Source organism: Delphinus delphis, chromosome 9, assembly GCF_949987515.2.
Source record: "Delphinus delphis chromosome 9, mDelDel1.2, whole genome shotgun sequence".
Taxonomy (NCBI): Eukaryota; Metazoa; Chordata; class Mammalia; order Artiodactyla; family Delphinidae; genus Delphinus; species Delphinus delphis.
Window position 1 is genome coordinate 75,692,406 of NC_082691.1, and position 12,612 is coordinate 75,705,017.

General features: G+C 42.8%; 1 protein-coding gene across 1 annotated transcript in view; it reads right to left on the minus strand.

The window, feature by feature from the left end:
* CTTNBP2 (cortactin binding protein 2) overlaps positions 1-12,312 on the minus strand; it is a 154,715-nt gene extending 142,403 nt beyond the window's left edge. Inside the window, exons 1-2 of the mRNA XM_060020788.1 lie at positions 12,172-12,312; positions 277-384 (exon numbers count right to left, since the gene is read on the minus strand). Coding sequence (XP_059876771.1) covers positions 277-384; positions 12,172-12,252 — 189 coding nt within the window. The 5' untranslated portion in view covers positions 12,253-12,312. The remainder of the gene's footprint in view (positions 1-276; positions 385-12,171) is intronic.
* Positions 12,313-12,612: the final 300 nt, after the last annotated feature.

Consider the following 12,612-nt stretch of genomic DNA (forward strand, 5'->3'; position numbering starts at 1 on the left):
ATAAAAGGATTTCAGAAGCAATACAGCTTAATTCTCAAGTTCCTCAAATTAAACGGTTTAGAATCATTCCCCCTCCTTTCGATGACCATCTGACCTCAGTGTGTGTTTGGGCTTATCAAGGTTATGGGCTGGTATCTGGGGTAAGGGGCACATTTTAACCTAATGTAACATTTTAAATCTATATGACTTAAAAATTAAGAAGCAGCAGCTTTGCCACTGGCCATTTGAGAAAAGAAAAAGATATAGAAATGGGACTCGGCCCTAGAAGGTTCTTACCCGCAGGGCCTCGATGACGAGGTCTCTGGCCTCCAGCTCCCCTTCCATCACGCTGAGGAGCATCCGAAGCTCTGATTTACTGAGGTTGTCCACATCGAAGTCTTTTTTCTGTAACACAAATTTTAAAAAATGAAAAAACTTCCTAAAGGTATGCAATGGACCATTTTTATCCCAGTGGCTCAGCAAACCCGAGGGGCCCCGTCTGGCAGCAATCCACGGTCTGACCTTCTAGGAGGAGAGGTAAAAACCAACGTGCCAATATCCCAAATCTCTCCACTGAGGAGATCTATTTTCCTAGCCTGCCTCCCCACCCAGCTTCAGGATCTCTTTAAATTATACTGTGCAATACAAATTTAAAGTCCCTGGAGTTTGTATCAAAACAGGCCCAGTGTGTGTTGGGGAGAAGTTGCAAAGGTAGCAAAGAGAGCACGAACGTATTGCTCAAAGGGCCCCAACATAAAGGCTCCTGTGAGGTTATTATAAATTCCAAGACTTCCAATAATAACAGGTCATGTTTATAGAACACTGCAGCAGAGGCCACCAGCTAGCAGCCTACAGCCAAATCTGGCCCACAGATGTGTGTTACTTGGGCCACAAAGTGTTTTGTTTTATTCAGTCAGTGCTAAGAAAATCTAAAGATGTCACCCAAAGATCCAGATCGCTGGCTTCCCCTCAAAACTCAGATGACCGGGTAACCCCAGATTCACATTCCCACAGGGTAATAATCCGCAGAGCCAAGTAGCAGCTGCCCCTTTAGAAGAAGCATGCTCTGTGCTACCCGCGACCAAACACACACACGCACATGTAGTGTGCTTGTAAGAGGCCTGGCCTGCCACCCACATGCAGTCATCTGGGCCTGTGGTCAGGCGAGTCTGGTTCCCAACTCTCTTGTCTCCAACTCTGCCCTCTTTCCTCACAACAACTTTTACAAGCAGGTCTCCTGATAGCCATCTTATAGATGAAGCTGAGAGATGACGGGTTAGCGTGCTCACAGCCGGGCCTGGGTGAGTCCACAGCCCCAGCTTCCTCTACAGCACACAGTCCACTTCTCCCTTCCGTGGAGACTCATTTGACAAACCCAGTCGCCATCAGAGGGAGGGGAGCACACGTTCATCCCCAAACGTCTCAGGACACCCGACCTCAGAAGCCAGTCTTCAGGACGTTTCCGAACATGCCTTCGCATCTGCCTAGCACCCAGTGGTTTCCAAAGAACTCTCAAAGAACCAAATCTAACCTATAAAATAGGTATCATCCCCTCTATTTTTCGGATGAGGAAACCACAGCTCAGGAGTCGGATAATGCACGCAGTTCACACAACCAGGAAATGGCAAAACTGCAACCAAGTACTGGGATTTGTCTGCACACTTTGTCAGCACAGTGCCAACATTCTAGAGATGAAAACAGTGCTATTCTATCAATGATCCAATGAGAACTAGTTTAGCACCTATGTATCTGACACTGTACTATCACTGTGATGACACAGAAGTAAACATAGCAAAGCCTATAAACGATTCCAGGGACTTCCAAACAGGTATGGCCAGAACTGGTCACTTCTCAGTTTCCAAAGAACCTTCTGGAAGAAGATGATGGTATAAAAGGGAAAGAGACCAGAGCTAGCTGGCTCTCTGAAGAAAGATTTTCAAAGGATCTTCCTCTTAAAACTGTTTCTTTTCGTACATACATTCAACAGAGCAGTTATTTGTAAAGGCAGGGGCTAAGGATGGAAAAAAAGAAAAAAACCTATAGCAAGCCTACAGGATGGATAGTTCTGGGAGACCCTTGTTTGGAAGGTTAACTTATGGATGTTCTGTGAATAGTAAAGTCCAATATACTAGGGCTTAAATTCTGCTCCCATTCATACTTATTTCACGTAAGTCTTATAACCCAGTTCTTTTCAAATTCAGGCATAAGAATCACCTGGAGATTAACAATCTGTTAACACAGATTGCTGGGCTCCCTCCTTGAAGTTTGATTCTGAGGTGGGGCTGTGAATTTGCCTTTCTGTGTGCTCCCGCTGCTGGTGGTGGTTCTGGTCCAAAGACGATACTTGGAGAAGCATTCTGTAACTTATCTGAGTCTGTTTTCTCATCTATATAAAAGAAATCCCAACATCTATCCCACAAAGTTCTTGTGAGGATTAAACAAGAACTTATCAATGACATACACCCCCATGTTCACAGCAGCACTATTCACAACAGCCAAGACATGGAAACAACCTAAATGTCCACCGACAGATGAATGGATAAAGATGTGGTACATATATACAATGGAATGCTACTCAGCCATAAAAAAGAATGAAATAATGCCATTTGCAGCAATATGGATGCAACTAGAGATCATCATATTAAGTGAAGTAAGTCAGAAAGAGAAAGACAATATGATATCACTTATACGTGGAATCTAAAATATGACACAAATGAACCTATCTACGAAACAGAAACAGACTCACGGACACAGAGAACACACTTGAGGTTGCCAAGCGCAAGGGGGTTGGGGGAGGGATGGAGTGGGATTTTGGGATTAGCAGATGTGAGCTATTATATATAGGATGAATAAACAACAAGGTCCTACTGTATATGTATAGCTCAGAGAACTATATTCAGTATCTTATGAAAAAACATAATGGAAAAGAATATAACAAAAGAATGTGTATATATATGTATGTATGTATGTACATACATATGTATGTATAACTGAATCACTTTGCTGTATAGCAGAAATTAACATAACACTGTAAATCAACTATACTTCGATTAAAAAAAAAGAACATGTCAATGAAGTACTAAATAAAGGCAGGTGACTGTTATTATTAAAGCTGAGAGCACCCAGATGTTTTATGTAGGGAGGAGGGCTATTGGCTATGAGCCTATTTCTTTGAAAATCTATCAGCCCAAGTCCAATAAACTCAGTTTATTGACTATGATGAAAGACTCTTTTATCCTGGTTTTTCCCCACTGAGATGGGAGAGTTAGATGCAATTCTATGTGCATTAGATGGTAACATTTTATTAATGCTACTGCTGGTGGTTCTAAAGATTTTAATTAATTGTACATTTTATTGTCCTTGTTTCCCTGAAGCTTCCCAAGCAAAGCACTCCATTTTAAAAGCTAATAAATTATGAAAGACATTGCCAAGATTCTGATTCACATTAGAGTCAGGAGAGCTTGCCCTGGTTCCATCATCATCAACATCACAACATGTGACCGGCAACCAACACGTCTATTTTTTAATACATCACCGTCAATAAAAAGGAAAATTCATTAAAGAAACACTGTTACAAGGATTCTTGCTAAATCATAAATTATGCTACAGAGAATGTTAAAAAAAATCTGTCTCCCATCAAAATATATTAAGTGATGTATTATTTTAAACATTGAGTGCATCTGTCTGCCTGCTTCTCTCTCCCCTACGTCTCACCCCCACTTCCTCACTAAAGACACTTCTAATGCCGGCCTTCAATCATAAAAATATTATAAGAATATTTTCAAAGGGTCATTCTCCAATACTTGATGTTTTCATTCCCTATTCCGGCAAAACTGGATAAAAGAAAGTACATGAATTATGTTACAGGTCTTAGGACTCTCAGTATTTTACAAATAAATTCAAAACATTTTGGTAGTTTTAGAAAAATAAAGAAGCTCAGAAGCAAAAATCCCATTAAAAAAACTATTATTGTTTCATATTAAGCGTCACTTATCTGACCTGATGCACTTATAGTGCAAAAGTACTTAGATATAGAAAAAGCCATTATTAAAGTTTCTTGGTTTAAGAGCAAAATAATTATTCTAACTTGTGTAATTTTTAACCCACTTCAAGGTAAAATTGACATAAAAATGCTGTACATTTTTAATGTATACAATTTGATGAGTTTGAAGATAAGTATATATACCCAGGAAAGCTTCACCACAATCTATGCTACAAAACAAATCCATCACCTACAAAAGTTTCCTCTCATCCTCTCATTTTTTGATGATAAATCATGTAATATTTTAAAAGACTAACTTGATAACCGAATTTTCAAAAGAAGAGACAAGACCGGATAGATCTAAATGCCACACTCACATAAAAAATTAGGATCTCCATAAAGGCACCTAAGCCAACATGATACCCATGCCTCCCCACCCCCCCCAAAAAACAAAGCAGACATGTTCAGAGACTAAGCTTTATTACTACTGCAACAGCTTTTCCTAATTAACAGAGAAAAATCCAAATCTCATTTTTTAGTGATGGCAAGGCACTCAGAAAGTAAAGGGAAAAAAAAGAAACTGGTAGATTTCAGCTCCGCAGGCCACTCCCCTGCCTGTCACGTTTGATGTCTGCCAGGAAAAGTACTCTAGGAAAAGCACTTCTTAACACCTATTTTTAAAAATCTGGCACAGGCAGCTTAAACTAATCCAGAGTCTGGCCATCAGATAGAAAGACTTCTTTGGGGCATATATACATGAAGGAGGAGACACAACCTCAAACTCTTCCTGTTCAACACAGCAGTCTGCAACAGCTCTGAATTATGCGGAGCAGGTGTGGGGATTGGCATTCTTCTGGATAGTCTCCTATAGGCTCGGAGAGAGGGAGGGAAAAGGAGGAAGATGACAAAATAGAACCTGGCTGAACTGTCATCTTAACTTGCCAACTGAACATAGACCAATACCAAGTTTCCTCCACTATCACTCTCCTCCCACTCTTCCTGAAAGAAACAAATCTAAAATACTTGGTTTATGTAGGGAATTCGACAGTCACAGCCAAAAAGCACCAGAAGACCCTTACCTGTATCCTTTAGGAATTAATGGGATGAGCACACTGATGGGTACCATAAAAGCCTTCAGGAGTTATTATGAGTCACAGTGGCAGAAGTGTCCCTCAGATCTTTGCCCAAACACATCAGCTATGGTGAAAATCTAGTGACCAGACACAAAGCCAAACATGTTCTCTGGCTTCTCTCACAGACACCAAGAGCATCTCCTCCAGTTTCAAATCTAGTGGGTTGTGCCTACATTTGATCAATGAATTTACAAGGGAGGGAGGAGGGGTACCTGAGAAAGCAGATGGACTGAAAGAACCTTATTTCATCTCTTTGGACCTCCGGTTTCTCAGTGGTAAAAAGAGAATGTTGTACTAAGTGATCTTTAAAATCTCTTCCAGACACCAAATGTCCTGATTTCACATACCATCAGAGTAACTGGATTACTGGACTGAGGAAATTTAGGTCATTCATTGAAGCCTTTGAGAAATATTTGAAGAAAATTGAGTTTGCCTCTTTACTCAGAAGTAACAGAAATGTATTTTCCTGCCAGTTTAATAGTGGGTACTAATAATTAATAATGCATTCAGAACTTCCTGTGTAAGCAAGATTTATGCTTTGGGAATGAATAAAAAAGACTGTAAGGAAGGGAAAAGCAATGAAACTCGTCTTGAGATTAAGGAGAAAAAGCAAAATGTGAACACTATCATTAACATGAAAAAATTAAAAAGAACCCTTACATTATTTTTAAAATGTGAATTTGGCCAGTTATGAGGATTTTCACGATGAAAAGTATGTGTTTCCATGGTCCAAAACTATTTCAAACTATTTCTGCAGTTATGTCTTGCTTTGAGATTATTCCTCCTGACTTCTCTCTAGAGGGAGGTAAGAGTTTTTCTGCCCAGGGCTGCATACCTCTAATTTCGTTCTTCCTAATCCTTCTTTCTCCTCTAATTCGTCTGAATCCCATTTTCTTCAGGACACAGCTCGAATCCCACTTCCTTATGTCTTTCCAGACACATAAATCTCTCATTTTCTCAGTTCAGTCTTAGAGTCGGTTCTATTCGTTGATTTACAATTAATCATGCCCTGCCTTGTGTATTTCCTCACTATATTAAACTTTACTTATCCATATTTACTCTATTTTCTCACCTCTACTAGAAGTGTCAGGACAGCAAGAGTATTACATCTTTACATGATTTTACCTAACATATATGCCTCCTGCTTTTGGTGTGAAAATGCCTCTTTCACTCAGTATAACAACACAAACCATGTAAATGATGTGTAAACGGATATACTAGTCTTACTTAGGTACAATATTATGGCCCACTCTGGGGGCAACTAAGTAACTGATCAATCATTTTCATTCATTTTTCAAAAACCATTTACAGTAACCTAAAGTAGGGCAACTTGGCGTGTGCCTTTAAAGCCACATGCTGAGAACTTGGGATCAACTCTCCATGGCCATGCACCTCAAATCAACCATGCCACCCCCACCCGGGGTCTGTCATGCAAGACAAGCAACTCAGTGCATTAGAAGGAAGTAAAACCAACAAGTAAACAGGCCGTCAGGAAGGAAACCTGGTAATAGATGTAATTAATTTCAAGTTCGAGAAAATGGGAATGAAAAGCACAAACGTGGCTCAGTTAGGGGCAGTAGCCTCTGGTAATTAAGTGCAGCTACCTCCCGTTTCCTCCTTTTAGATCTCCTCTCAGCCTCCATTTTTACTTTGGAGGAAAAAAAGGACCACATCTCAGATAAAGCAAATGTCTATTTCCATCGTAACTCAGTTTTTCAATGTTAACACCACCCCTATGTGGGACATGGATCATTTTCACGTGTGAGCTGGCACCCAGATCCAGTAATTGTCCTTTAAGGAGCTTAGAATGCATTGAAGACTATCACTTCAATTATCTGCAGGTGGCAAAGGTCAGCACGCTGATTTTCAAGCGAAGAGCTGAGACATGAGTGACTAAATGATCTTCTTACATTTACAAGGCCCTTCTGTAGAAGAACTCAGGCCTTTGGCATTACCTTGTTGCCTTTTCAATGAAATATAAAAATGTCAAAACCAAATCATTTGCAAAGAAGTGTCCATTCCACGTAACAATGTGGGCTCTACTGCACTTACTATAATAACATTTTACATCCATGTTCAACCTATTTGGTTATTTACTAACAATTTATTCCAAGATAACAATTTTTTTCTCTTAAACCAGGATTTCTACATGGATGGCACCACACTGTGCACAGCATTAATAATATGATCTCAATATTTTGTGCAAGTTATTTTAAGAAATTAAAGTAAAATTTTTAAAATCCTCTGCTTTCAATGTCATCATTATCATCATCTCTTTTGTAACTGTTCTCCATTTCTTTACCTAATCATCAAAGACAAGTTTCCTTTTCCCCGTTATATTAGTCCTGCAAAGGAGCTCCAACAGAGAAGAATACAATCAAGTGCATTCAAATAAAGCCTCCTTCTAAAGCAATAATCAGACGGTGCTTAGGTGGTAAACTATGCAGGGGCAGAAGGGAGAGAAACTGTCCATCCTTCCTGGGCACCTTCAAAGCTGAAATCTAGTCCCACGTTTCTAGACATGTGCAGACTATTGCAAACCTCCTTCCTGCCCAATCTTTCCTTCTACTTCCTTTTCCTGTTTCCAAACTTCCCTGCATCTCCCTCTTGATCGCCTCTCAACCATCCCCTCCTCCACACCCCAGTGGGTGATTTGGCCTTGACTCTATTGTTAGAAGAATTCGGGATGGGAGCGGTGCAATTTCCATCCCTCCACCTACGCATCCCCAGCCTCAACCATTGTTTTGAAGAGGGAAAATTTAAAGGGAAAACTAACCATGTTGGAAATAAAGTTAAAATTTAAAAAAAAGAAAATCTGTGAAGTATCTGAAATATCATTGAGAAAAGCAGCTTAGAAGGGGACAATATAAAAATAAAAACCCAAAACCATAAGAATCAGGGTCATTGTGCTCAAACAAGAGGAGCCCTCTAACATCTATAATGTTCATTACTACAAACTTCAGGACAACAGTTTCATCACAATCTAGTAACACATGAAGTAAAATTTCTAGTTAGCCATCAACATTAAGAATTATGACACAGCCTCTTGGTGAGTGTTCATTTTCTTCATTCAATAAATATTGGTGGAACATCTACAATGTGCCTGGAACTGTGCTAAGAAACCTTAGCTTTTACAAATGAAACCCACACTGCTCTTCTTGAAAGATGAGGCTGCTCTCTCCCAGCCAGGGCCTTGCTGTGCATATGATCAACAGCAGATATTTGTAAATGGCTAAGTACTAAGTCTGTGAACCATTTTCTCACCTCATAAAGTTATGTGAAACACAGGAGGATAAAACCAACTGGCAGTCTAGCCTAGGCATGTATTCAATCATAGAGGAGGACAAATATTTTTCTCTAAACAAAATTGCTCCTGTGGGAAATATAACAGTGATAGCAACAACGATAATAAAGTCCAAAAAACAGATGCAAACATAAATATATAACCTATTTAAAAATAAACAAAGTAAGAAGCATCATGATAAACTCAGTTATATTCTGATCTTTGGGCATCATTTTTGTCAATTTCTTCAACCTTTAAGCAGTTTTTCTAAAGCACATACTTGAGACTGAAACTTTTATGCTCATCTTTGCCCTAGGCCCCCTCTCAAGGAACCCTAGAAACCCACCACACTTGTACACAGCTACCTGCAGTCTCCCTGCTCAAGTCCTCCATCCTTCTGTGAAATGTTTCCAGATCTTTCCACTAGGAATCCTGCCTGTGACTCTTCTTCTCCAGACTCCTAATGCAAATTTTTTGTGCCTCTCATGACACCATGGTCTTTGATTTGATTCCCTAGTGCATGTGAGGTTCTAGCACTGAAATGTTTTACTTTAGGACAGCAAAGATGTTACAATGTCTCCACTTCAGTATGTATTTGGTAATGTGTGTTAAATCTACAATATTTCTTACCTAAATTATACTGTGAAACTTTCAATACTCTATAGCTGCCACATAACTGTAATTTTTTAAAGAAAGCTTAGCAAAATTGGCTAAAAAGTTTCTTTTTATTGCATTTACGTTCAGTACTGTCACCTGGAAACACAATTTTCAAGGTGCCAGCTGCTAATTTGTTTAACATCACTATTGTGCATTTTTAACAAAATAATTATCCAAGTTTTTTCTTGTCACTATCACCATGACAACAAAATTTATATCTACTTTTTGTATATTAGTTGCTCCAGAAAAGCCCAGAATGACAAGAATGTTGGTCTGCTTCCCAAACATAGTTCTAAAAAGATCTACATTTTCCTTTCACTCTTAAATTCTTTGGTGACAATAAAAAGCTGGAAGATTTCTGTTTTCCATAGTGCCTTATCCATTAGGACGTATTTTCAGAGTAGACATAGCAATATAGTCTAAGAGTCATCACATTTGGCTAAGGCGCTGAAAATAACCCAGGTCTCCGGCATGGTTCACAGCAAAGACTATTAATATGACCCTATTGAATAATGTAGCTGTTACCTTAGCCTTATACTTGGGATGCTTTCAGGATTTAAGCAGCTAAGAACAAGGACCACAAACTAAATTTAAAGCACTCCACTGAAAATCATATTAAGCTGAAAACTATAAATTAAACTTGTCTCTAAGCAACAATCTAAATAGTCAAAACTTAGTGAAAACATTCACTTTCGAAAATAGCCTACTGCTTTGGGTTTCCATTGACTCATTACTGCCAAATATACATATAAAATGCATAATAAGTAAACCAACTTGAAATGAAATAAAATTCAAAAAAGAATTACCCACTAAAAAATTAAGTCCTCGGCTGCCATAAACTCAAAATGCATCAACATGCCTTTAAATTTTAATCATTAGATAAGAGGCAGTTATAATGACAAATATTCTTCAACCTAACTTTTCTTTAATTAAAAAATCAGTCTAGGGGGCTTCCCTGGTGGCGCAGTGGTTGAGAGTCCGCCTGCCGATGCAGGGGACACGGGTTCGTGCCCCGGTCTGGGAGGATCCCACATGCCGCGGAGCGGCTGGGCCCGTGAGCCATGGCCGCTGAGCCTGCGCGTCCGGAGCCTGTGCTCCGCAACGGGAGAGGCCACAACAGTGAGAGGCCCGCGTCCCGCAAGAAAAAAAAAAAATCAGTCTATAGGTCAAGTAGCTGATATAGGCAGACTATTAAGTGAAAAGTTAAATGTTCAGTTTACTGCATAAGAAGCCATCATTAAAATTTCACTAAAGTACCAAACATTTTTTTAAATACTGTATTAAGAATTCTTATTGCATCTCCTCAGAACCCTATAGGATTTTATGGAAATAACAAAGGAGTTTCACTTTCACAGTTTTTTCGTGGCTATTCAAATCAACCAGGGTGAAATGATCAAACTTCTACCTATAAGCAGTTAAAAATCAGGCTCCTGAAAATTTTAAACAGCAGAAAGGGAACACTGAACTTGTTAACAAAAAAATCTGCTTAGTGTCTAAGGCTCTGTTTATAATCTAACCAAATAAAACTATAGGTCAGCTACAGAGCATAACTCAGCTGTTTTTGTTTGATTTAATTGTCAGGTGATTAAAATACTGAGGGTAATAGAAAAACCCATTTTAAGTCAATTAAACAAACAAATTCAACCTTCCTGAGAAACAAGAAACACACCCCTCTTTCTTTTTTCTCTCACTCCCCTCCCCTTACCATCTCTTGGGGATGAAGGTACCCAAACACTTCAACTTCTCGGAGAGGTTTGTTGTCTTAATAGCTACCTTCTTTTACTTCACGCAGGGGAACTGATTTCCTGCATCACAAGTAGGCAGATTTCATACGAAATCTTAAGATCACATTTTCTACGTAAAGAATGAAAAATCTATTTTCCTAAAAGTTTCAAATCAAAACTTGCCAGTTTCACAAGTGGAAATCAGCAGCCCTCCGCCTCCGTGTTTCCTTCTCTCCCTGTTTCTCTCTTTCCTTCCCAGGCTCAGCTCCTCTCATGCCCAAGTAGCTTTCCTCCACATCTCTCCTCTACCTCTCCAGAAAGCCCTACCTCCAAATACAAGGGGAGGAAGTTCAAGCAGCTCTGGCTATTCACACCTGGCCCTGCCCTCAGCTGCTCCCTCACCGAGTCTGGTCAGGTCATGAGTGGGAAAAACGGAGGGGCGTCCACGCTCGGCTCACTGCATCCTACCCGGAATCTCCTGGGGGAGCAGCAGAATCGCGCCTAGGGTGGGAGGCGCTCCCAGAGCTGCCTTTCTTTGCAGATTCTTGCAGCTCCTACCAAGCTGCTTCCCAAACCCCAAAAACATTTCCACGCAGGAAATGTGGGATCAGCCTTCCCCTAAGGTACGGGCTGGAAACCAACCGATGAGCCTCTGTGCACGGGGAGATTCTGGGGGTGAAAGTAGGGACCAGCGATGGATGGAAGCTCATTTGGCTTCTAGACCCCAGGGAAGAAACACACTGTATTGATACCAGGTGTTGAACCTCCACCTCGCCGGGGCATAGTCTCGGGAAGAACGAGGACACCTCCCCCGCCCCAACCCCAATCCCCATCACCAAGTGATGGGGTAGCAGGCAGCTGGGACCCAAAGCGCCGGCGCTCAGCGGCAGCAGCGCCTACAGCTGGGCATGGGGCCTCTCCCAAGGGGTCTCAGGCACACGAATGAATACACACACACGCACACACACAATGGGCATCCCCACACCTGCTCGGCGCCAACCCGCCTCCCCCTCGCTGCTCTCCGGGTCCGCTGAGAGGTGCCAGGCACCCCCGAGACACGCGCCCACAGCCACGCGCGCAGAGAGAGGCCAACAATGGGAGGGTGTCCAGTTCGCCGGGAAACACACCCCAGCCCTCACCCCTGGCCAAACCCGACCGAAGCAGAGGGAGTGGGTACAGAGGCCACACGCAGGGAGCCCCGAGAACCGGGCGGACCGGGGCTGCTTCCCGCGAGGCTCGGAAAGGACAGGCGGTATCCCCAACCCAGGCGGCCGCCTCGCCCGGGCCTCGGGGGATGAGGCACCCCGAGGAGGGGGCACCCCGAGGAGAGCGCACCCGGAAGAGCCCGGGCTGGCAGGGCGCCCCGGGGGCTCCCACCCCGGAACCCCGCGCCCACCCTGGGACCTCGGTTACCGCCGCCTCCGCCGGGGCCCTCGCCGCCTCCTCTGCGGCGCGGGAGAAGTCGGGCTCGCAGCTCGCGCCGTCCGTCGCCATCTTCCTGCTCTAGCGGATCCGAATGCGAGCTCGGAGCGGCAGCTCCGGGTTCAGCCCTGCCGGCGGCGGGCGGCGCTTAACCCGCGGCGCTCCGGGGACGCGGGCGCTCGCAGCCGGGCCGCCGCCGCCGCCGCTGCAGCGCTCCCTCCGCCCCCTCGCCGCCGCCCCCGCCGCCTTAACCCGCTGCGCGCCGGTGCGCCGCCCGCCGCCGCCTGGTCCCCGCCCGGGGCTGCCAGCCATCAGCCGGCTCCTTGAGGTGAGAGAACTGGGCACGTGCCCAGGCCGGGTTAAGGCCCGGAGCGCAAAGGTCAGAATCAAAGCTCCAGGGCGAGGCGAAGGAAAGAAGGCGCCCAAGAGCTG